Here is a 26,850-nt window from a genome sequence, read left to right as displayed (position 1 = left end):
ATTCGCGGATTTTATTATTTTTTTTATGACCCTCATGATCGAGATAGTGCACCAAAATTTGGGAATAAGTAGGTCATGACGTACCTAAGTAAAATCTCTAGGGGCTCAACGCTGCGTAGCCGACAAAGGGGTGGGGGTAGGGGTGAATATAAAAAATATAAAGGGTTTTTTGCGACGTTCGTGATTGAGATAGTGGGCCAAAATTTGGGAATTGGCAGATCATGACATTACTAAGTAAAATCCCCAGAGCCGGAAACCAGAGTTGGGGATGAGAGTAGTTATAAGGGGTCAAAGTCGCCGTTTTTATTATTTTTTTTTGTGACGCTCATGATCGAGAGAGTGCACCAAAATTTGGGAATAAGTAGATCATGACGTAACTAAGTAAAATCTCCAGGGGTGGCACGCTGCGTGGCCGACAAAGGGGTGGGGCAGGGGTGAATAGAAAAAATATAAGGGTTTTTTTTATGACGTTCGTGATTGAGGGAGTACACCAAAATTTGGGAATAAGTAGACCATGACATAAATAAATAAACTGCTCAGAGCCGGAAACCAGAGTTGGGCATGAGGGTAATTATAAGGGGTCAAAATCGCCGTTTTTATTATTTTTTTTGTGACGCTCATGATCGAGATAGTGCACCAAAATTTGGGAATAAGTAGGTCATGAGGTAACTAAGTACAATCTCCAGGGGTGGAACGCTGCGTGGCTGATAAAGGGGTGGGGGTAGGTGTGAATATAAAAAATATAAGGGGTTTTTTGCGACGTGCTAGATTGAGATAGTACACCAAAATTTGGGAATAAGTAGACCATGACTTACCTAAGTAAAAGCCCCAGAGCTGGAAACCAGAGTTGGGGATGAGGGTAGGTTTAAGGGGTCAAAGTCGCAGTGTGTATTATTTTTTTGTGACTCGCCACATTTGTCCCCCACGCAGTGATCCGCCCTGGAGATTTTACTTAGTAATGTCATGATCTACTTATTCCCTAATTTTGGTGCACTATCTCGATCACGAACGGCAAAAAGAAACCCATATATTTTTATACTCACCCCTTTGTACCCCAAACAGCGTTCCGCCCCTGAAGATTTTACTTAGTTACGTCATAACCTACTTACTCCCAAATTTTGGTGCACTATCTCCATCATGAGCGCCACAAAAAAAAATAATAAAAACCGCAAATTTTACCCCTTATAACTACCCTCGTCCGCCACTCTGGTTTCCGCCTCTGGGGATATTACTTAGTTATGTCATGGTCTACTAATTCCCAAATTTTGGTGCACTATCTCAATCACGAACGTCGCAAAAAAACCCTTACATTTTTTTATATTCACCCCTGCCCCACCCCTTTGTCGGCCACGCAGCGTTCCACTCTTGGAGATTTTACTTAGTTACGTCATGACCTACTTATTTCCAAATTTTGGCGCGCTATCTCGATCATGAGCGTCATAAAAAACATAATAAAATCCGCGACTTTGACCCCTTATAACTACCCTCGGCCCCAACGCTGGTTTCCGGCCGTTGGTGAAAGTCATGTACACAACTAATTCAACATATCCCCGTATAGTTTTTCCATATTACTTATCACGCACAAAATCCGCTCCCAGCTCTTAGACTAATATGGTTATTAGTAGAACAGTATTCCATACCAAACAGTATATTAAGTATCAATAAAAGATTTATAAATAATACCTACAAAAACACAAATAAATTCATCAATACATTATCCCATTTTCATTTCAGCCGCCATTATGAGTAAGTAATTATGACCAGCAGGTTTTACGTTTTTGCTCTTTGCGCAGAAATTGGCGCAGTTCTTGTACAATAATCTGTGTCTGACTCAAATTCTTGTATCGTTTCTTGTATCTGTGTATGACACTATGCATTTTTTTGACATATCAGAAACGATATTAGAAATGATACAAGAAAATGTATAGTGTCATACAGCCTCTAGTAAAAATGTAGTACAATATAAAAAAAATGAGAAAAAATTGTGAACTCATAAAGTCTATAGACCCAGCAAAAGCAAAATTGTAGCTCATGAACAATATGTTCTTATTCGTCAAATTCCAAATCAAATATTTCAATGTTAAATAACCAAGAAATTAAGCACTTTTCAGGAAAAACCAATTAAAACTTTTTTAATAAAGCTTTACTTTTATGTTTTAAAAAAGTTTCTAGGATCAAAACTAAGCGAGTTAATCTCAAAATCAAGTTGATTCCTTTTCTTTGGTAAAAAAATCGTGAAAATCTCCCCCTACTTAGCACCCTAAATGAAATTAATTGTTACTGCTTTACAAACAATTTACTTATGTATTTTTTACATGATTGAGAGGGCCTGAACGAGTCATTAATCATGAGTGTATGCAAAATATGAACAGCCATATTTTAACCAATTTTTGTCTTACAGAAAAACAAAATGAATCCATCATATTTATAAAAGCAAAACCTACCCACTTTTTACTCCTTGAGATGTTTAGTATCCCTAATACTTTGTAAGTTATTTTGAAAAAAGGGCATTTTCCAATATTGTAGGAATTTTTTTTTGCTATAAAACCAATTTTTTTCAAAACTAAGCACTCCCAACCAGTAAACCTTACAGATCGTATAAACAATGCACATATAAAGTAAATGGTAAAGTGGTAATAATTAATTTTAATTACGGTACTAAATAGGGGGAGATTTTCACGATTTTTTTTTACAAAAAAAGGAGCCAATTTTATTTTGAGCGTAACTCGCTTAGATTTAATGCTAGAGACTTTTATATAAAACAAAATTAAAAACTTTTTTAAACACTTTAAAAATTTTTAATAGGTTTTGCCCGAAAATTGCTTAATTTTTTGGTTATTTCAAGTTGAAAAATTCGATTTAGAATTTGATGAATAAGAGGAATAGGTTTGCTTTTTCTGGTTTTCTGGCAAAACTTTGCTTTTACTGGCTTTATAGACTTTCTGAACATACAATTTTTTTTGCTTTGTTAAAAGCTACATTTTTGCTAAGAATATTTTTTTTAATAAAATTACTCGAAAAGTATTGACTTAGTTTAAAGTTATTCAGTTGATATATTTTGGGACTTCTTTAAACGCGCTTTTTTTTACCCCCGAGAAGGGGTAACTGTAACTGTCACACCCCAAGTAAAAACAACCAACACAACGGTACAAGTTCAACTTTGAAGTAGACAGTAAGTAGAACCTAAAACCAGAGTTTCATGCAATTCGGAGTTGACTCTGAAAATTACACTTCAAAACGGTCATTTACTGAGCTATCATTGTTTATTTGTCTCGATCTACAACCCTAAATCCCGATTTGTTTTTGCTTATGTACCAATTAAAAACAAATCGGACACAAACTTGGAGAAGATCCATCATAGATGGGATAAGAGGTCAAAGTAAGTCTTGGAATGGGGTGAAGGCCTTAGCACAAAATAGAACCTGATGGCGCGTTTTCACTGAAGTTCTGCTCCACTTACGAGTTCAAGAGCCTTTAAAAAGATAGCTTATTAAGTATTCATGTGTGGATAGACACATAGGCCATTTGGACTATATGATTACGTATTTGTGTTAAGTTGCAAATAATGAAAAAAATATATAATGCCCATGAAAAAAGTCAACTTATAAAGTAGGTAAAAAAAGACAGGTTCATGCAAAAAATATGGGATTCAATTGCAAACAAAGAGATCGCAAATTATTTAACGTATATTTAAATGTGATTCAGCAATCTACCTCAACATAGGAGCATGTTTTATCATTTGCTGCCCCAAGAACAGCAGCTGTGTTTTCGATCAGCTCATTTTCAAATTCCAACACATCATTTAATGTTACTGTTACAGAATCGTTCTCAGTATCCATTTCTTCGTTAGTTGCTGTAGTTGTTTCGTTCTCCTCCGACATATTGATTAATATAATTTTAACGAAATATATGTATTAATATATTAAATTTGTAAAAAAACCGGTAAAATACTACAATCTGTAGACACAAAACAATTTAGAATGTCAAAATGGCGGGAATTATAATGAAAATGACATTGACAGCTTAGAAATGACAAGCATTTTTTGCTGTCTAAGCGTAGAATCATAGAATAAGTTTCTTTGGAAAAAAACTGTGGTCTGACATAGGACAGAAATGTCTTATCACAGAATATACATATTTGACATCTTAATGACATAAAGAAACACATTTGTCAAAATCAATAAATAAACGTCATAACAAACTCTAAAATACACTTGTTGCTTGCTTTTAAATATTCGAAATTTGTTGGTGCCCCAACAATTTCCATTAAAAATGATGGATTCCAAATAACACGTAAGACATTCATGTACGAAATTTGATACATGGCACAGTTCATAATTTAATATAACCAAATCTTGTTATCTCTTTTGTACTGTACTACATAGTTGCATATTTATTTTTATTCTTTAAAATTAATAGCAATTAACAAATAGTGATAGCCGAGTTTAACAATATGAAAATGAAACCAGACTATGCAGAAATGGTGGCAGCTGTTGCATTTGGTGTACTTTCAGCCATTTTTGTCAGTGCATTTGTAATTTTAATAGTAATTTGCAGAAGACATAAAATGTTTTACAAAACAATTTTGTTTGAGGATGTTGCTGTCAGGTAGGTTGTATTTTATTAAACATACTTTTTGTGAGTTTCATAGTTTGATTTCATGTTTCTATTTCTAATATATCTTTGTTTCCTTATCATGTACTGTCAATTTGTAGCACAATAATCTTAAACATATCTTAAAGTTTACAATTACAATAATAAAATAATTGGAAAATATAAAAATACAAGATAAATAATCAACTAAGAGATGTATTAAGAATTGGACATATTTTTTTTAAATTATACAGTGGAACCCCTATAAGTCAGCCCCCGATAACCTGGAAGTCGTCTGGCTAACCCGTACCGATTTTCATCAGACAAACATTTCAACAATTCAAAATAAAAATGTATGTAATATAATATTTGAGGGATAATGTAATTGTGTATGTGTGTATTTTGAACTATACGATAGTAAAAATGACTCATAGCACACAGCGGCATTGTCGTTCATTGTCTTGAATTATTGTCTTGTTGTATATATTTCAATCAAACTGTCTTAGCATTGTTTAAAAAAGACTATTTAAAAAATTCTTTTTTAAACAATGGTCTCAGTCTTCACTGTTGTTAAATAACATAACATCGTTAGGATTGTGACTGTATTGTGTGTAGTACAGTCTTGTATTGTTCGCTTCCGTTTGCTTAGGTTTGTGTTTACGTGTTTTTAGTAATTTAGATGTGTACTGTATATTATATATTTCATGTTATTTCAGTTATAATGGAGTTTATCTGTAAGTATACCGTATTTTATTAATTTTTACCATATTCTCCGGCTAACCTGGATTTTCGACAACCGTGGTCCCGATTAATCCGAGTTATCGAGGTTCCACTGTATGAAATTTATTTAAGTGTCTTATAAACTCTGGGAGTAAGTCCCAAAGAAAAGCTGAGATGAGATCAAAACAATCACATAAATATAATTAATAAAAAAATGTTATTAACAAAACATTGGGATTTATTTTTTTTGCTTCACATGATCAGTACTGAATTTTAGATTTATTAACACTTTCGCTACCAAGCAACTAGCCACATTAATTTTTCCCATAGACCAGCATCTCACCTGTGAGCAGGCAATTTCGATAACTATTAAAATGGTTACATATTTTTTAACCAAATTTTGAGTGATTTACCTACCTGAGATACCATAAGATAACTTTCCATATAAGTAAATCAACTATTCTAAATGGGAAATATGCCACAATTTAACTAAAAAAATGATTTTATTAACGTTTCGCCAACAACGTTAATGATATTGCTTCCTGTTTCCACTTTGCTTTTTTCCTAATGTTTGCTGAGGATTTAAAATTATATTTGAAAATCGAGAATGATGGTGACTATCAAAAATTACAATCTGACTTGGATCGGTTGAGCTATTGGTGTGATAGCAACGGAATGGAACTTAATGTTAAAAAGTGTCACTTAATGGTTTTTGGTCGAAATAGAACTCCTAGAAATCATATCTATACTATTAAGGATTGTCCTTTAGACTCTGTATCTCAGATAAAAGACCTAGGTGTTGTGCTCTACTCCAGCTTATCCTACATCCCCCATATCTCATCTATTGTCTCAAAATCACTTCAACTTTTAGGGTTTATCAAACGTTGTGCAAAAGACTTTCTAAATATCCCATCCATAAAACTATTGTATTGTTCACTTGTGAGACCTCACCTAGATTACTGTTCATGTGTTTGGTCTCCACACTATAACACCCATATTCTATCTATTGAGAGAGTTCAGCACAGGTTCTTAAGATTTTTTGCATTTAAACAAAACCAGAGGGTTGATGAAATTAACTATTCTAATATAGAAAAATTTCTCTCAACATCATTTCAGGATCTCACAATGTTTTATAAAATACTACACTCCAATAATTTTGGTCCTCAACTATTGGAGAAAATTAGCCTCCATGTTCCCAGTAGACAAACGAGGCTAAATCAACCTTTTTACATTAGACCTCATCGCACTAACTATGGACACAACTCCTTTATGTCCAGAACACCTAGGTTTGCTAACCAATATTTGGAAGGTTTAGATTGTTACAGTTTTCCAAATGAATTTAAAGCTCAGCTTAAAAACTGTGTGTGATAACTTGATATCCTTCTGTTTTGTACATTTTTTGTTAATGTTTGTTATTTATTTAATGTTCCTAGTTCGTATGATTAAAATTTTTAAATTTACTTTAGGTTAGGTTATAAATCTCCTGTGATTAATGTTTATGCTGTATTATAATTGGGTGATTGCCCGTTGATAAATAAAATAAATAATAACAAAATAGCTTCAGAACATTTCCATATAAGACAATTAATGCATTTAAAAAGTATTTGACCGAAATTTTGCGCAAGTATTATACATTTTTGTAATCAGTATTACAAAAGATTTTAAATGAGGTGCCACATGATGTACTTTCCTATTTAAAAAAAATCAAAGTTATGGCTGTCACCTGAAGAGGGATAGCATAAAGTTCTAAACATCAATGCTATAAAATTTTAGGTTTTTTTCGAAATCAACCTATCCAAGCATTTTGCTGATGTGCTAAAAATAAATAAGTTAATATATTCTTAACACTTATTCCAGTGCACTGTATATAAAAACAAATACAAAAACTTGAACAAAGCATTTACAAGAGAATCTATAAGGTGCAAATCTTTTTATAAGGCATGCAAATTTAATATCTCTATTAATAATAGATTTTTTTAATAATTTGTTAAACATATCCTGTCATTTTAAGGCCTGAAAAACATCTAATTGATTCTGAGCCTCCAGAACTAGAGTTGGGTGAAGTAAGTGCAGATGTTGAAGATCTAACTGATGAGCAATGGATTGATGATGCTACAGGACTGATACCACATTGCCTTGCAATTTTAAAAACTTGTAGATCTCTCACAGAAAGATTGACTGCTCTAGCTATGAGTTCTACTCCTGCTTCTGGAGATTTTAGACAGATCGTTGAGGTAATGTATAATTATTTTTATCTCTCTTCAAAGTTTGTTAAAACTGATTAATTTTGTTTACTAGTTAAATATTAATGGAATACTAAACCAATATTATACAAACAAATAAGTTGAGATTTGTAAAGGTGCATTGGTTTATGGGGATAATGTCGGGGATGAAAAATATTTACTGTATAGACTCCCTACATAAGTTTTACACTGGCCAAGTCATGGTTTTAGCAACATCGTTAGATATTTTGCAACATATTGTGTAGCAGAGCCAATTGAACTAACAATTGTTCTTAAAAGAAGGTTTTCTTCATGAATTTTGATACCAGAGACTGGCCAATGGATGGTTTTAGCAACGTCATTAGATATTTTATAACATCTTGCGTAGGGGAGCCAATTGAATTGACAATTGTTCTCAAAAGAATGTTTTCTTCGTGAATTTTGATAAGGCCGTAGTGTTGCATCAATTCACATTCGTCTGTAATTTATGATTCTGTCAAATGAGCTCCCAAACGAGTCGATAGCATTAAAATTTATGCTCCAAGAATTGTTCAAAATTTATCTTTTAAAAATTTTTCCAAAAATTGCATCAATTCACATTCGTCTGTAATTTATGATTCTGTCAAATGAGCTCCCAAACGAGTCGATAGCATTAAAATTTATGCTCCAAGAATTGTTCAAAATTTATCTTTTAAAAATTTTTCCAAAAATGGTACTGTGTTTTTTAAATAAATCCGTTAATTTTTATGATATCAGATTCACCTAAACACCATTTGAAAGTTAATTCCAAGCAGAGCCCATCTTACTTCAAATCAGGCCCGAGGCACTACACAATTTTTGGGGCCCCTAAATAATTTAATATTAATAATAACTTTTTTAAATGTATTTATTACGTAACAATAAATAAAATGTATATTTAAACAATTCAAAATTGTTTAATTTAACTCTTATTGTTTTATTATTTCCTGTTCATAAAATGAAAGAATTTTGAAAATTTATTTTGTTACTGTAATAAAATTTTTTTTTGGTGATCTTTCCGGGCCCGAGGCAGGTGCCTCACGGGCCTAGTGGTAAAATAGGCCCTGATTCCAAGAGCTATTAAATCATGTTGAATTTAATCTTTTAAACCTCTTACTTTTTTAAAATCAAAAGGTTACATGGTTCTCGCAGCTATGAAAACTATGAATAGGTGCCATATTTGAGTTACCAAAAATTTCAATGTTCCCTATAAATATACATACTCTATAAGTATATAAGTATGTATATATTTAATGTACTGTCTGTCTGTCTGTTTTTTCAATGTGCCTCTAGTAAATTGTCGTTCCATCATTTTCGTGGTCTTCCCAGTGATCATCTTCCTATTGGGGAACGGTTCCTGCCTTCTTTATTACTCTATTTGTTGTTATTCAGCTTATGTGGTTGTTCCATTCTATTTTTCTGTTTCTCACCCTGTTTTTAATGTCCTCCACCTTGCATATCCGTCATATACAGCGTGAGTCATGAGGAACTGTACAAACTCCTACCTCGTTTAGAGGCCCCTATGGGGAATAACAAATGACCATTAAAAAGTGTCTGCTCTCATTGTTTAATAATATACAGGGCGAGTTTCGCATTTTGACAGAAATTTGTATTCGTCATAATTTTTGAACGGTCAGATCGATGTGTCTCTTATTTTGGTCAATCGTTACACTATTACCACCTAATCAACTGATTTATTCAAACTAGAAAAAATCAGGTCCGGCTTTAAAAAATTAGTTCGTTTGGGTCTTAGAAAAAATTTCACCCTGTATACGTTTTTTCTTTCTTTCTTTCTCCCCTTCCTTATACCCTTTCAGAAACTTCTGAAACATGGGTCACAACAAAAAAACACCAAGAGTTGTTATTAGTTTGGGAGAGGAAAATACTGCGCAAAATCTTCGGTGGGAAAAACCTAAATGGACAATGGGTAAGAAGAACAAATAAGGAACTAACTGAGCTCTATCAAGATCCTAATATACTAGAAGTAATTAAGGCGCAAAGACTTAGATGGTTTTGCCATGTGCAGAGGATGATTCCATCTAGAATTCCCAGAATGTTACTATCTAGTGCATTGGCAGGGAAAAGACAAAGAGGAAAACCGAGGTCACGATGGAGTAATGGAGTTAGAGAAGATATGAGAAGAATTAACATAAGGAACTGGGAAAGAAAAGCGACTGACAAAAGGGAGTGAAAAAGAATAGTACATCAAGCCATGGGCCTACTAGGCTCGTAGTGCTTACATATTATATTATATTATTGTTATTTCGAGGTCTATTTTCCCATCATTGGTAATTATACTTCCAAGATAATCATATGCGCTAACTATTTCCAGTTGAGTATTTTTGCATTTTATATTTACTTCATTTTCTTCCTTTTCGCCGATGACCAATATTTTACTTTTCTCGATGTTTATTTCCATTTTTAGTTTCTCTATTTCTTCTGTCCATATGTTTATAAGTTTTTGAATTTTTGTCACGGAATCTGCTATAAGGACTATGTCATCCGCATACAATAATGCTTCTATTTTTATTGGCTGTAATCTTTGGTATCCTATTGTTGTCTGTATTTGGTTTGTTCTTTCTCCAGTATTTCTAGTCAATTCATTCATGACTATTATGAATAGTAGCGGACTAAGACTGTCTCATTGACGCTTTTTGAAAACTCTAATATGAGTTTTACAAATTAGACAAATAGGCAATTAAAATGGCATATTTATTTTTTCCCCACACGATTACTTAATTTTTTATAAAAAAAATCAAATTTGACTATGAATTAAAAGTTTGGTAAAGTGAACCATAGATTTAAAAAAATTAACTTTTATTACAAAAATTAATTTTGTTTAAACAAATATTTAATTTATGTTACCACCCAATCAACTGATTTATTCAAACTAGAAAAAAAATCAGGTCCGGCTTTAAAAAATTAGGTCGTTTGGGTCTTAGAAAAAATTTCACCCTGTATACGCTTTTTGAAAACTCTAATATTAATTTTACAAATTAGACAAATAGGCAATTAAAATGGCATATTTATTTTTTCCCCACACGATTACTTAATTTTTTATTAAAAAATCAAATTCGTCAAAATCGCAATTTTACCATAAAAATAAAAAAATTAAACAACGTTTTATAAGTTCCCATTTGGTATCCTCGTTTTAATTACGTACCTACAATAAATGGATACGTCCTTTAATTTTAATCTGTCAAATGCCTTCTTAAGGTCCACGAAACATAAATACGCTGATTTGTGGTATTCTAATGATTTCTCTTGAGCTTACCACATTATAAATGAAGCGTCGGTGCATGATCTTCCCGACCTAAAACCTTTTTGTTCTTGTGCTAATGTTATAATATCATTCAGTTTGTTATGAATTTGGTTGTTAATTTTAATGTTGTGTTTAATAAGTTAATTGTATAATAAATAATTGTATCTTATTGTATATTTTTAATTTGGTTATAGAGTGCAAGGAGAATTTCGAGCAGGGTTGATGATATGGTAAGAAGTATGTATCCTCCTTTAGATCCCAGACTTCTAGAAGCCCGAGCCGCAGCGTTAACGTTGGCAGTAACTCACTTGGCACTTTTGGCTAAATACGAATGCGGTTCAAAAGAAAGAACGCTAATGTGGATTGATCAGTCTTTGCGCGATATGGACAGCCACTTAATGGTAAGTATCTGATATTCGTTGACTACGAAAAAGCATTTGATACTATAAGCCAACAGAACATGTTAAAAGCATTGACTCAACGCGGAATAGACCATCGCTACACTAACATAATCAAATATATCTACCAAAATACCACGGCTAGCGTAAGACTACCTGAACAAGAAACAAATAATTTCTGTATACAACCAGTAGTGCGGCAAGGAGACACCATCTCTCCAAAGATATTCACGACCCTTTTAGAACACACTTTTAAGAATGCAGATCTGAACGAATATCGTATCAACATAAATGGAGAGAAACTCAGTAATTTGAGATTCGCAGATAACATCGTCCTTATAGCCGATCGTATGAATGATGCCATAATAATGTTGGAAAAATTATAAAATTATATCATGCATCTTTAGAGGTGGAACTAAAGATTATCATGATCAAAACGCAAATAATGACTTAGTACATAAAATTCGGTTGGGCAGAGATACCCATATGCTTCAAAAGAAAAATATTTGACCATCTTTGTGTTGCCTGTGCTCACGTATGGAGCGGAAACATTAACACTCACAAAAAAGGTAGCAAACAAGATTCGCGTGACTTAAAGAGCTATGGAGAGTCAGATGTTGGGTGTCTCTCTGAGAGACCGAATCGCAAACAAAAAATACAACAAAAACAACAGACGCTTTCAAAAGAATCGCGTCGCGAAAGTGGAATTAGGCAGGATACGTTGCCAGATTATCAGACAACCCATGGACAAAACGTACTGTCGAGTGGAAACCACAAGAATCACTACGGAGCAGAGGACGCCCACCAACCAAATGGACTGACGACCTGAAGCGTGTTATCACACGGGATGCAAGCCGCACAAGACAGAAACATATGGAAAGAACTGAGAGATCTCTCATGTGCAGAAGTGGACGCGTTACAGGTTGATGATGATGAACTATTTTAAATCGGAAATATTATTAACGTTTCGACGCCCAAGTCGGGTGTCGTTGTCAAAATACAAAAAAAAAATGTACGAAACGATACATGATAACGAAACAGATTCCTCTTAGGACGCCCAGTATTTTCGTAATACAGCTGAATAATTTCTAGACGCTGTGCCGGGATAAGTCTTTTCATGATGAAATGTCAAACAATATTGAACAAAAACACAACGTCAGGTGACATGATTTATGCACGATCTCCCATCAAGTCCCCACCAAATAAAGTACCTTTAAAGGAAGCACCTATTACCACGTTTTTACTGTCTAACAAATAATGATTTTAACGTTTTTCTTACTTAGTTTTAACGATATTGGTTTTGTTTTAGTTTTTAAGAGATGCATCTATCCAACAAGAAACAATGAACAAAATCCCGAATACTATGAATCTGAGTACTCCTTTGTAAGTGTAAAGAAATCTTTATATACTCTTTATATATCTTTTATACATATATATACACTCTTTGAAAAATAATATATACATAAATAAATATATTTTAAACAAATTTTGTGTTTTTATTGATTATGGTCTTAAGAGCACACGGTAGCGATCAACAGGTAGCAACAAACGCGGTCCAAGATTGCGAAAGTTCTGCGAACTTTCAAAAGTGAGGCAACAGTGCGTCGGTAATTCGACACTGACAGTGACGTTTATACTATCAAAAACAATAATAATTTTTATACACATAGGCGCGAAATGTTGCCACGCCAGTGACGTTCGATTTCTTGTTATAAAAAAATCGATTTTTAGTAGTTCCAACGTGACACAAAATCTAGGCACGGGATAAAAAAATTTATTTGAAGAAAGTGTATTTTTTTGCCTTTCTTAATGGCGGTACAGGCTCCTTTTTCAATATTTTATTTAGTTATAGAGTAATTTCCACATACTAACATATTTCTAAAATTGGCTCTGTACCGCCATTCTTTATTATATTACGAATATGTGTGCCAAATATCTCGACAAAATATTCAAAATTAGAGCCGCAATCTTGGAACGCGTTTGTTGCTACCTGTTGATCGTTACCGTTTGCTCTTAAGCCAGACATGTGTCAAGAGCAAATGAAAATTACCCATCCAAACGAACCCTATTAGCGGTACCAGTAGGAAACAGAAATAATATGGGTAGACCAAGACTGAGGGGGGCGGGGATAGTTTGGAAGCAGACACAGAGAAGATCGGCACAGCAAACTGGCAACAGTTGGCGATGAACAGAAACCACGTTTATGTTGTACTTTCATATTGGTAGGGCCTCACCCGATCGTAGGGTTAAAAGTGTAGTCCTTTTTCTCCACTCTGCCACTACCTGTACACCTAATTTCTTGAAGTTCTATGATGTCTACTGAGTATTCATATAGTATTTTTCATACAATTCTTAAGTTTCCTCCACTACAGGGTGATTGATTAGTGTGGTAAAGTTCAATAGATCCGCTATAGTAATAGATAGCAATAAAAGTTAATAACAAAAATTTTAGCCACCTTTGAGCTTCACATTACAAAATTAGAATGTTACAAGGTGTTCGATAACACAGTGGCAGACAAAACTTATGTTTTTTTAAATGGAACACCCTATATTTCATTTTAAATTCGAAATCTTGTTAACTTCTCCATCACAGAAATATAAAGGTTTGTTATGTTATACAGAGTATTTACAAAGTTATAACCAATTTTATATGAAAATCGTAACAAGTTCAACTCCCTTTATAAATAAAAATAAGCAAAACGGCAATGGTTTATTAATGCCATATTTTTTTACGTATTGTCAAAATGTTCAAGAATGATTGATATTTCTAATATTCTTTATATAAAATACAGGGTCAGTCAAAACTCAAGTACATTATTTTCTCAGTAATTTTAAATGGAACACCCTGTATTTTATATCACTATTGAAAAGTACCATTACCGTACTTTAATTTTTAGATAACATTCCCTATGTCTAAATTTATTAGTTATCGAGATATTTTCATTTTTCAATGGACCAGTACTTAAATCACCAGAATTTAATAAACTGGACTGATTTTTTTGGGGTTACGTTAATAATGAAGTTTATAAAATACCTCCAACAACAAGGGATGAGATGAAAAATAGAATACAAAGTGTATTTCGATGTGTTAATTTACAAATGCTTCGTAGAGTAAGTAGCTCATTCAATGATCGTTTTTAGGCGTGCATAAATGTGTTAGGTGGTAATTTTGATCACCTTATGTAATTAAATATTAAAAATATTTTATTAAAAGTAGCTTCTAATTTTTTTAACCATGTTTTTTTTTGCAAAATATATTACTGATAAATTATTTTTCGTTCTTTATTTGTTACATTGTTACATTTACATACAAAAGTAGTGTTTAATTGTCTTCACAAAATGTTGTATTTTGTGTTTGTGTGTATTTTGTAAAATTTATTACTAATTTTCTTTCTTTATTTTTGTTACATTTACATAAAAAACTAGTTTTTAATTGTTTAAAAATTTTTGCCTGTTGTGGTTGTGTTTTTTTTTTGTAAAATGTATTACATACTAATAAATTATTTTTATTTCTTTATTTGCTACATTGTTACATTGGTTACCTGATTGATAATCAGTCATGGCTTACTTAAAATTTAAATAAGTTTAGACACCTAAAATAATTTGCTCTGAAAAATGAAAATATCTCGAAAACTAATTTTGGACATATTGAATGTTATATAAAAATTAAACTACGGTAATGTTACTTTTCAATAATGATATAAAATATAGGGTGTTCCATTTAACATTACTGAGAAAATAATGTACTTGCGTTTTGACTCACCCTGTATTTGATATAAAGAAAATTAGCAATGTCAATAATTCTTGAAAATTTTGACAATAAATAAAAAAATATGGCATTAATAAACCATTGCTGTTGTGCTTATTTTTATTGGTACAGGGAGTTGAAGTTGTTACGATTTTCATACAAAATTGTTTATAACTTTGTAAATACCCTGTATAACATAACAAACCTTTATATTTTTGTGATGGAGAAGTTAATAACAGGATTTCGAATATAAAATAAAATATAGGGTGTTCCATTTAAAAAAAAGATAAGTTTGGTCTGCCACTGTGTTATCGAACAACCTGTAACATTCTAACTAATTTTGTAATGTGAAGCTCAAAGTTGGCTAAAATTTTTGTTATTGACTTTTATTGCTATCTATTACTATAGCGGATCTATTGAGCTTTACCACAGTAATCAATCACCCTGTATAAAGAGTACGAACTTTTCAAGTAAATATACTAATATCATTAAAGGAATTCGCGGTAAAACGAAATCGAGAGACGTCCTATATTTCAGTTATAATAACTAAATAACTCAATATGGATCCCGTAGCGACATCTGCTTAAAACAATTCGAAATTGTTTTGTGGAGAAATAAAACCTCTACTTTATTTACAATCGAGATGCACTAGAAATAAACAAACCAAAACACTTGAATGTTACGAGAAGCACTTCCGAATCATGATTTAGAATGTATCAACATTGTAAATGATGATATGGGATTTATACAATGTATATAATTTTAAATTATGTTTTGGGAATGCTCCCTGTAACATTCAACGTGTCTTGGTTTGTTTATTTCTAGTGCACCTTGATTGTGTAAGTCCAGTATAGCGAGGGGTTCGAGCGAAAACCCGATAACTAACAAAGCCATTGTTAAATCGCGATTTCCGAACAGCCATGTCCCCCAATTAGTTCGGATAATCGACGCTCTACTGTATTTGTCTTATTGTTGTCTTGATTCATCATATACGGTGACATCTGGACAATGTTCCTTTGTTTTTTTCCATATCACACTACGTGCTTCTATATATTTCCACTTATATGACAGCAACAGTTATGTTTAAAATTTACACGTTTCTTAAGATATCTCGAGATAGAAAAAAGGTATTAACATGCGGTTTTCGGTATTCTGTTGCTAATTTGATCTAATTTTGTAATACAGGAAAAGAAATACATACTTCTATTTAATATTTTCCAAAGAAAACTAGATTTCTAAAAAAAATAAATAGCGCCTTCTAGCCGGCATATTACGTAATAGGCTGTTGCCAAATTATAACTATTACATTGACGAAAAAGAGCTGTTTTCAATAAGACCAAGTTTGTAAAAATCGATTAAGCAGAACCGGACTTACAGCGATTTTTTCATAACAACCCCACTCACCCCCACCTCTTATTTGCACAGGTAGACTTAAACTTGTGAAATAAAATACGCACAGAATTGTATGAAGAATACGATGATTGGATTTCCAGTCCCTTTCATTAGGCAAATTTTGTAAAATTTCGATTTGTCAATTTTTGATATTCAATTACGCCCTCTAGCGGTGGACTTACAATAATTATGAAAATAATTTCCAGGCTTTTCTCGGGCCAACTTTTGTTATAAAATTTTTTTTTCCCAAAGCTGTAGTATAAAGGGTTCCTGAGATATGGCCGAGAGCCATTCTTATTGGGACACCCGGTACACTTTATAGAAACTATTCTGTATATTGCATTGTTCTCCTATTTCTACATTCTCTCTGCGTTATCGTTTTGTATGACTACTCTTTAAAGCAGATTCTAATGGCGTATTGTTTCTTGCTCTTTAAGGTTAGTTAATTTCGGATTTTTGGCGAATGTTTGATAACAACAGTACATAGTATGCAAGTAGCGTTGATAAATAAAAACAAAACAATTTTCAATTTGTTTATTACTCTGTTTTAAATACTTTTTATCACAATGATGTTCAAGAGGACCTACCAATCACGATTAAAAACTGTCGGTAAATTTTAGCTAATGATGTTAAATGCTAAGAAATGTGCATAATTTTCTAGTGTAAATTAAAAAAAGCCTAATTCTAATATTTTTTTAATAATCAATCCTTTGAAGCCCATAATATAACAATATGCAAATATGCCTCACCGAAAAAAGACTTTAGTTAAATAATCAAAAACTTAATAGCATTACAAAAGATATACATCATCTTCCTAATTAGATGACTAACGGTTTTGAGTGTTATAAAAAAGCTAGCATGTATGGCTTCCAAAGACCGATTTTAGTCGAATTTTATATAAAGCACATAAATAAATGTATATTTAGACAATAATAAACAATCTAATTATTAGTATAGATCAATGAAATACTTGGATTTGAATATCACTTTTGTATTCGTAACATGATTTAATGAAACAACTTATATATGAAACACGTTTATTAAATAAATAAAACCAAGGCCGGCCAATCATTTAATTTCGACATACCATACAATATGCTTAAATAATTTTATGTTAAAAATGAATCTAACGTGATAAAAGAATTACAGTTTCTTCAATAGCTCCTAATAATCTGAAGTATTGCTTTAAATGTTTATCATTATTTCCGTTTTGCCGCATCCTTCAAAATTTTAGTTTTCAAGTGATCTTTGTATGAAAGAATGTCGCCTTGCCACTTCGTTACTGTTCCTTTTTCGCATACCCAAATTTCTTCCGCAACCTTAAAAACAAATAAAGTATACAGTATAATCCAAGTGAAAACGGAACATAGGCAGTTGTACAGTTATCGAAACTATATTTGAAATAGTCGATCAGTTTAAAATTTCGACACGACACCATAAAATATAGCAAAGATAAATTATTTGACATGTAACAAATATCCTTCTCCTTTTGCGAAGCCAGCCGAAAGTAACCAAAATTTTCTAAGTGGCGTACAAGTGTTATAACAGCGTTGCCACGTCTCGCTAAAGTCGCTGCATTTTCAAAGTTAAATGAATACTTTCAAAGGGAATGTGTCATTATTACACACGTTTATGATAAAGTTTGTGATATTTATAAAGATATTTAATTGGAATTCTACAAAACAGGAATTGATGATAAGGGCATCCGAATTGTGACAAGTCTCTACTGGAGTCAGACAGCCAGGGTAAAAGTTGGTAATGCGTCCACAGAGAGCATTGATATCAGGAAAGGTGTGTGACAGAGGTGTGTTCTCTCCCCTCTCCTTTTTAAGATTAATCAGAACAAATTTTTAAAAAAGCACTGGATGAAGCAAACGATGGAGAATTGATAAATAACATCCGATATGCGGATGATACAGTCGTACTTGCTAGTAGTATCGATGAACTTCAGCATCTTATGGACAGGGTACAAAGAGCGAGTGAAGAAAGAGGACTTAACCTCAACATAAATAAAACAAAATGGATGCTGGTCAGCAAAACTAAAAAACCTGCCAGACAATTAAAAATAAAAAACCAATTACTTCAACACGTTGACTCATAATATATGGATGCCTCAGAAGTCAAACGGTGTACGTAAGTCACATTCTCCCTAAAAATGACTTATGAGATATATCACTTATTATTTATTATACAGTGATGAGCGTGCTAATAACCGGCAAAATAACGCAAAAGATGGAAAACATAATACATTGCGAAACAAAAGAGATGAAACTAGTGAAGGTGGAAATGATCGTTATAAACGTATAAATTAACATTACATTACATAGTTTCCCACCTTTAGACGTCTGTGACAGGAGTATTTTATAAAATTCTACTGTCACAGTGACAGTCACAGAAAGGTGGGAAATTATGTAATAGATCTTCTAATATAGTAATAGATCTGTAATAGATCTAAATATAATTTTAATTTAAACGTTTATAACGATCATTTCCACCTCCACTAGTTTCATCTCTTTTTGTTTCGCAATGTATTATGTTTTCCATCTTTTGCGCTATTTGCCGGTTATTAGCGCGCTCATCACTGTATATAATAATATTATTATTTCCTTGTTTGTACTTATGAATATGTTACCCATATTATGATAAATAAAGACAGTTTATTTGTTTTTAATAACTATTTATATTTCTGCAACTATTGTCAGTCAACTATCTTAGTATCCCATTTTAAACACTTATCGACTTACACCGATTGGCTTCTGAGGCATCGATATATACCTTGGAACAGTGGTCAACTCTAATGGGATCAAACAACCGAAATACAATCTAGAATTGAAAAGGCCAGAGCAACATTTAACAACATGAGAAATATATTCACCCATTGCGACATCTCTCCCACTAAAAATACGGCTGCTAAAATTCTATGTATTCCCAGTCTTGCTGTATGGCGCAGAGGCATGGACACTAACGGAAACATTAATGAGGAAGCTGGAGGCATTCGAAATATGGGTGTACTGACGTATCCACAAAATATCCTGGACGACTCACAAAATACAAAAATAAATCTCTTTCACAATTGAACGGAATTCTGCAGAAAGGATCCAAACCACACTTTGTTAAAACTGAGATATTAGCCAAAAAATTTTACGATAAAATTTAAAATTCTCTATTAAAAGTAATCATGGTTTAACATTAAAATCGTCAATATATGCATTAGATTTGATTTCACACATACTGTTTGATTTAAGAAAGCAGTTGTTTTAAACAAAAAATCCACTTTTGTTACTTGGTTCTCTTTTGCAAAACAACTTAAGTGAATTCAAAGTTAACAAACATTTATTTTCCATTATTGAGTTACATAATCAGGCGTATAACCTAAAAAAATGTTAATAAGAAATTACTGGGATTTAATAATTTGTTCGATTTCAAAATCTGGAAGTCCCGTGAATTCAAGAAAACAGTTGTTTTAAAAAAATCCACGTTTGTGGCTTGGTTCCCTTTTGTAAAACAACAAGTGAATTCAAAGTTAACAAACATTTATTTTCCATTATTGAGTTACATAATCAGGCGTATGATCTAAAAAAAAATTAATATGAAATTACTAGGATTTAATAGTTTGTTTTGTAACTAAGTCCCGTGAATTCAAGAAAACAGTTGTTTTTAAAAAATCCACTTTTGTAGATTGGTTCCCTTCTGCAAAATAACTTAAGTGAATTTGCGTAAAGGAACCCATCCCCATGGATCTTTTCTGTAGAATGCTGTCATGCTGCAACGATAATGTTGGTTGGCTCTTTCGCTCATAGAGGACGAAATATATCATATGTGGCTTGGTTCTTTACTGCACAAGTATCTACGGGGTATTTTACAACCTATGAGACTGTTTTATACCTTAATCATGTTAAGTTTGGTTCTTTACTGCACAAGTATCTACGGGGTATTTTACAACCTATGAGACTGTTTTATACCTTAATCATGTTAAGTCGTTAATATGTATGTTAATATGTTAACATACGTTACATATGTTAACTTAAGTATGTTAATATCATAAACAGTCGGAAAAATGAAAGAATACCAATTGAACGAACATATTATAAAACACGCTGTATTTTCCTGTCACCGTGTCACAAAGAAAATTGCCAGCGCAAGTACATGTAATAATAATTATTACATGTACATGCGCTGGCCAATTTTTTGTATGACACGGTGACAGGAAAATACAGCGTGTTTTATATGTTCGTTCATGGGTATTCTTTCATTTTTCCTACTGTACTCCATCTGATAATACAGGGTAAAATAGAGAGCAAACGCGGACCCCGAAGAAGAAGACACTCATGGCTTCAAAACTTACGCCAATGGTTTGGACTAACATCAATCTAGTTATTCAGAAACGCCACAAACAAAATTAAAATTGCTATGATGATAGCCAACGTCCGCAACGGGCAAGTCACATGAAGAAGAAGAAGATTTTATTGAGGTATTTACTAAGAAGTTATGTTCATAAAACTGAACTAAGAAGTGTTAAGACGAACTGGACGTGGCAGAAAGCTTATGAACGCAATTAAAATAAGGAGAAGAACATTGTATCTTACCACACACTTCGAAACGATAAATACTCTCTGCTACGCGTCATCATGCAAGGAAGAGTAGAGGAAAGCAAAGGCTTGGGAAGAAAGAAGAAAATGTAGGCTGAGGAATATCAGAGAGAGGGCTAGTGGAGTCACTAAAGGTGGATATGAGCCCTCCAATTTCGTTGAACCTCCATCGATTTGCATGAAAATTGGTGAGTGGTTAGAGGATATCTCAAGAAACAAAGGTGACATGGTGCCAACTTGTGCTTTTACCCTGGGGGTGGATGCCACCCCTTCTTGGGGATGAAAATTGTTTTATTAAAAATAACCCCATAATTCGATAGAGGGAAAAATTTCAAGCAAAATTTGTTATATAAAGTTATTAAAATAAATCAAAACTTTTTGAGTTATTAAAGATCAAAGATTTTAATTTTTCTTGAGAAAAATGCATGTTTTTAACCAATTTTTCATCAATAACTCAAAAAGTGTAAGTTTTTACAAAAAACTTATTAATATCAAAATTGAAGCTAATCAAAAATGAAATAAATCCCTTAATAGAAAAACCTTTTAGTGTTAACTAAAAGTGGGTTATAGGTAATTGAATGTATATTTTTTTCGGCGAGTAAAAAACTCTTATTCAAGCTGAAATAACGGGAAATTCATGCATTTTATAACATAAACTAATTGAACATTTGTCAAAGTACTTAAAAATATCTATTAAATGAGCCTCCGTGTTGATAGCGTTAAAATTTATGCTCCAACATTTTTTCAAAATTTATCTTTTAAAAATTTTTTCAAAAAATGTTATTGTTTTTTTAATAGCTCCGTTCGTGTTTACGTTATCAGGTTCATCTAAAAACTGTTTGAAAGTTAATTCCAAGTGCTATTTAAGCACGTTGAACCTACTCTTTTAAACCCGTTACTTTTTTTTTTAAATAAAAGGTTAAATGACCCCTGTTGCATTGTTCCCACAGCAAAATTTAAGATTTAAACGTTTCTATCTCGGTTATTTTTTACCCCATAGAAATAGTAAAACAGGTAAAATATTTGGCACAGAAAAAACTAAAATTTGGTTATATATAATTTTTTACGTATATTGAGTATTTTTGGAGTTACATATTATCAAAAGAATACGAGATTTACAATAATTTTAAAAATTATGGGTTTTTTTAGAATTATATCTTTTTTTCAAAAATATGCATTCTAAACCGGTCAAAATTATCGAAAACATTACTTATGCTAATATAAAGAAGTTCTTGTAAGAATTACTATAAATTTTAATTTTTGTGGAAATGGCGTATGTTTTATTTTTCATTTTTTTCTAAAAAATTCGAAACGGTTCTTTTATTTTCATTATAACTTGCTTAATTTTGACGCTATTACCTTGTTCTGAAGCTCATTTTTTTTATTTATACGTTAAAAATCCGATTTAAAACATGCATTTTTAACGAAAAAATTAAATCTTTGGTCTTTAATAACTCAAAAAGTGTTGATTTATTTTAATAACTTTATATAACACATTTTGCTTATAATTTGTCCCTCTATCGACTTATGGTATTATTTTTAATAAAATAATTTTCACCCCCGAGAAGGGGTGGCATCCACCCCCAGGGTAAAAGCGCAAGTTGGCATCATGTCTCCTTTATTCCTTGAGATATCCTCTAACTCACCAATTTTCATGAAAATCGATGGAGGTTCAACGAAATCGGAGGTGAAAACCTTCAGTGACTGCACTAGACTAACCTCAGTGTTGAACAGATATTTCACGTTGCAAAAGATAGTTGCCTTTAAAGAAGTGATCGTCAACCTTCGTCAGAAGACGGCACAATAAGAGAATATTGTTGGCAGAAGATATTTAAAAAACTGAGACGTCAGAAATAAACATCCTTTAAACAATTTAAAACGAATTAAAATTGAACCTACCTGACTGATTAATCTAAAATCGTGACTAACAAGCACCATTCCTCCTTCAAATTCATTAATAGCATCTGCAAGAGCATCGATCGTTTCCATATCCAAGTGATTCGTAGGTTCATCAAGAAGAAGCATATGAGGTACTTGCCATGCTAGCCAAGCGAATACTACCCTGCACCGTTGACCGTCAGATAATTGTCTAATAGGGCATACCTGGAACAAATTTAATCTTTTGTTAGCAAATACAATTGAAAATTTTCTTTTCATGTTCCTTGACGAAAAGTACACAATCGCGGTACAGTCACAGTTCCTGCCAGTCCGATCGCTCAACCAGCGATCAAGACTGTGACTTGATTGTGAGTGGATTGGACCGCCGCCGTTGGTGTGGATATGACACAGTCAGTCAGTAACCTGTTTTCAGTTGATGTACCATATTTTTGTCATTTGTTTCGTCGCTTTTGTTAACAGTTTAGGACGAAAAACTAATTGAGTGCATTCGTGAATAAAAATTACTCTACTTGTTTAGAACACTCCACCAGTAGTATGATACAACTGATCCAAAAGATGGCATAACCCAGACATCCAAAGTGAAAGTTATCCTCCAACACCAAATTGTTCTATATGGTCCACATAGTGTTCAGAAAAAAGTCACATCATTTTCGGCGTCGGGTTTGAGGGGAGAGGGGAAAGAAATCGGAAATTCGTAGTTTTTTACGTTTTTCATCAATATTTCTAAATCTATGCGGTTTAGCATGAACAACCTTTTATATAAAAATGTTCTACATTAAATTTGAAATAAAAAGGCCTTATGCATAATCCTTCTAAAATAAACGGTTCCAAAGTTACGGAGGTAATATAGTATAATTGGTCCAAAAGAAGGCCTAACCCAGACATCCAAAGTAAAAGTTTTCCTCAAACACCAAATTGTTCTATATGGTCCACATATTGTTCAGTAAATGTTACACCATTTTGAGCTTCCGGTTTGGGGGGAGATGGGGGAGAAGTCGGTAAATTAGTAATTTTTTACGTTTTTCGTCCATATTTCTAAAATTATGCTTCAGCGTAAACAATGTTCGATACAACAATATTCTACATGAAATTTAAAACAAAAAAGGTCCTGTACATAATTGTTATCAAATCAACGGTTCCAGAGTTACGGAGGGTTAAAAGTGGAGGTTTTCGATACTTTTTATATTTTTGGGGCAATTGATGATGATTTTGGGTGGTTGAGGTTGACGTTTCTTCAAGGGCTTATCACTAACATACCATCGGCCACCGAAATAGCAAATTTTATTTACAAAACACAATCCTGTTAAAGAAAATTTCTTTCATCAGTAACAATATTATAAATTGCCCAAAAAATATACCTCCGTATCAAAAACCTCCACTTTTCACACTCCGTAACTCTGGAACCGTTGATTTTATAATAATTATGTATTGGACCTTTTTTGTTTTAAATTTTATGTAGAACATTTTTGTATAGAACATTGTTTACGCTAAAGCACAGTTTTAGAAATATTGACGAAAAACGTAAAAAAACCTACTAATTTACCGATTTCTTCCCCATCTCCCCCCCCCCAAACCGGACGCTCAAAATAGTGTAACTTTTTACTGAACAATATGTGGACCATATAGAACAATTTGGTGTTGGAGGAAAACTTTACTTTGGATGTTTTTTTGTGAGAGGAGGAAATCTTCATAAGACCGCAGCACCCCAAGAAGTTGGTGTTCTGCCCTCTATCCTGGTGTGTGGGATTCAGTCCGCTTGCCCAATTTAGACACCCGTGAATCCGAGCGAATCAATCGTGAAAACAACTGCCCACCCTCTAAAACTTCCTCATTCTAGGCGTGGACACCCGGTACGTATTTTTAGCAAATGTTACTTCGTTTGGCCTTCGTACGGGCCCCCCTCGCAGCCCCGCTGCTTACCCTATCTCTACTCCATGTCGGTGGAGCCGACTGTGAGGAGTAGTTATTCTTTTATTTGTTCTAGAAATAAAACATTGAGTACTGTGTACAGAAGGAAAGTATATGAAAAAAGTTAAAATAAAAGGAATCATAAGTGTACACAACTAAATAATATAAAATAAGTATTCATAAAACAGTGTATAGATAAAATTGTATAGATAAAAGATGTACAAAATATGTATAAAATAGGGGATAAAATATCCTTAATAATGTTTTCTGTCACTCTCTCATCTCCCATCTTGTCTCGTTCTCTCTCGCGTTTCCTTTTTTTTATTATCTCTGTTATTATGTCTACTATCACATTAAAATTTTCTTTGCTTTGCATGGCTACATTCATTATAGTCTCTGGTGTTGTCTCACCTAGTTTTGTTCTCATGTCTTGTTGTTTATCGTGGAAAACGTTGCAATGGAATACGCAACGATCTCCGTCGTCACGCACTCCACATTCTATACATAAGTCATCTTCAGTTTTTCTTATGCGATATGTGTAAGACCTGAATGAGCCATGCCCGGTCAGCAATTGAGTAAAAAAGAATGTGTGTGTACTTTGTACGCACGTATTGTCCTTTTCATGAGCATTTTTCAGTGCGTAACAAATGATAGGAAAAAGGGTAAGTCCGTGATAATACACATTTATGACATTTATTCTAACATGACATTTTAGTTAAATCTGACAGTTGTCACATTTTATTTTCAATTTGGAATAAAAACAAATTAAATGTGTTTCTTGCATTTATAAAATGGTATTTTCTTTGATTTGTATAGTCTTATAAATTATACAGATTATATTTGTAATATTATTATCTAATTAAAAAAAATTATTTTTTTTATTATGGCGCCATCTATCGACAACCAGAATAACTAGAATAAATGTTGTAAATATCTGTAATCACGGACGTGCCTTTTTTTCTGTCACATACAATTTAATGCGTTAGAAAGAAATCGAAAAACTGTGACGCACTGAAAGATGATCATGAGAAAAAGAATAAGAAGATATTCTTCTATTATATAGGTAATTTCAACGAAGTAAATATACTTAACAGGTTATTTGTATTTTATTTAAAAATTAAACTAACTTTCTTATCTACCACTTTCAAATTTTTTTTATTAAAACAACCAAAAATAAAAAAATTTTAATCGCCCAGGATTCGAACCCGCGTCATTCCAATCTCGGAGCTAACGCCCTAGCACCACCGCCCTACACCAGCGAGGTCCTTCTAACTGACATGTAAGTTTCGGATATAATTACACAACACGGCGACAAATAGTGTAAATATTTTATTATTTTACTACAGAGAAACACAAATCCAAAAACACAAGAATTATAATAAATAATACATTTACTAAAAACACTAATATATTCTTTTAATGACTTATTTGCACGGATACAGATACATAAACACCTATCTTGAAAGATTAGTAAGGAACTACATACTAGTGATGTAACGAATGTCATTTTTTGAACATTCGCGAATACGAATGCGAATATCTGCTACCGACATTTGCGAATGCGGATGCGAATGCGAATATTTAGTTTTTTTAAATTTGTTTCTATTTTTGTAATGTTTTCTAAATTTATAATGAGAAATTAATTGACATCTAGTGTAAATAAATCTGGTTCTTAAGGCTTAATAAAAAAGACCAAAGAATAAAATAAAGTAAAGGCTGACAATGTGATTATACACGAAGTTAAGTTACCTTTCTTTAATAAAAAAAAAATGATGAGAAGTGAATATATTATAATTTTATTAACCTAATATTATCTTAAAATTATTTTTTTTCTGATATTCATATTCGCAAAACATTCGCACAAATTTTGCGAATACGAATGCGAATATTCAAAAATATGCCAATATTCGCGAATGCAAATGCGAATACGAATATTGGTTACATCACTACTACATACTGTCTGTGTGCCCAGGCGCGCAGATTTATGTACAATTTTACCCTCAATCGAATGGCGCCTAAAGAAGAATATCTTCAAAAAGTAATTTGTTCTTTCCCACCTACATTGGTACCACTCTTTCACATTTGGGATTAGTGTTTTCAT

General features: G+C 32.6%; 3 protein-coding genes across 3 annotated transcripts in view; 1 reads left to right on the top strand and 2 right to left on the bottom strand.

Moving 5' to 3' along the window:
• The window catches only part of LOC114339533 (putative E3 ubiquitin-protein ligase UBR7), a 47,020-nt gene extending 43,033 nt beyond the window's left edge, over positions 1–3,987 (bottom strand). The window contains exon 1 of the mRNA XM_028290190.2: positions 3,714–3,987. Coding sequence (XP_028145991.2) covers positions 3,714–3,881 — 168 coding nt within the window. The 5' untranslated portion in view covers positions 3,882–3,987. The remainder of the gene's footprint in view (positions 1–3,713) is intronic.
• A 179-nt stretch (positions 3,988–4,166) lies between these two features.
• Positions 4,167–12,699, top strand: LOC114339530 (transmembrane protein 98). Its single transcript, XM_050654483.1, has 4 exons — positions 4,167–4,608; positions 7,325–7,547; positions 11,010–11,216; positions 12,523–12,699. Exons 1-4 carry the CDS (start codon positions 4,454–4,456, stop codon positions 12,598–12,600), a joined length of 663 nt encoding a protein of 220 aa, XP_050510440.1. The 5' UTR covers positions 4,167–4,453; the 3' UTR covers positions 12,601–12,699.
• Positions 12,700–16,872: 4,173 nt separating this feature from the next.
• LOC114339529 (ATP-binding cassette sub-family F member 2) overlaps positions 16,873–26,850 on the bottom strand; it is a 45,849-nt gene continuing 35,871 nt past the window's right edge. The window contains exons 8-9 of the mRNA XM_050654467.1: positions 22,842–23,045; positions 16,873–17,672 (exon numbers count right to left, since the gene is read on the bottom strand). Of these exons, the coding sequence (XP_050510424.1) occupies positions 17,553–17,672; positions 22,842–23,045 (324 nt within the window). The 3' untranslated portion in view covers positions 16,873–17,552. The remainder of the gene's footprint in view (positions 17,673–22,841; positions 23,046–26,850) is intronic.

This window comes from Diabrotica virgifera, chromosome 6 (genome assembly GCF_917563875.1).
Source record: "Diabrotica virgifera virgifera chromosome 6, PGI_DIABVI_V3a".
Taxonomy (NCBI): Eukaryota; Metazoa; Arthropoda; class Insecta; order Coleoptera; family Chrysomelidae; genus Diabrotica; species Diabrotica virgifera.
This window is presented reverse-complemented; position numbering and strand designations above follow the sequence as displayed.

What these genes read in the sequence shown, in the direction of transcription:
- LOC114339530 (XM_050654483.1), top strand. Translation starts at nt 4,454, where the DNA reads ATGAAAATGAAACCAGACTATGCAGAAATGGTGGCAGCTGTTGCATTT. An exon ending in TTTGAGGATGTTGCTGTCAG is followed by an intron (nt 4,609 to 7,324) that starts GTAGGTTGTATT and finishes TGTCATTTTAAG; the next exon opens with GCCTGAAAAACATCTAATTG. An exon ending in ATTTTAGACAGATCGTTGAG is followed by an intron (nt 7,548 to 11,009) that starts GTAATGTATAAT and finishes ATTTGGTTATAG; the next exon opens with AGTGCAAGGAGAATTTCGAG.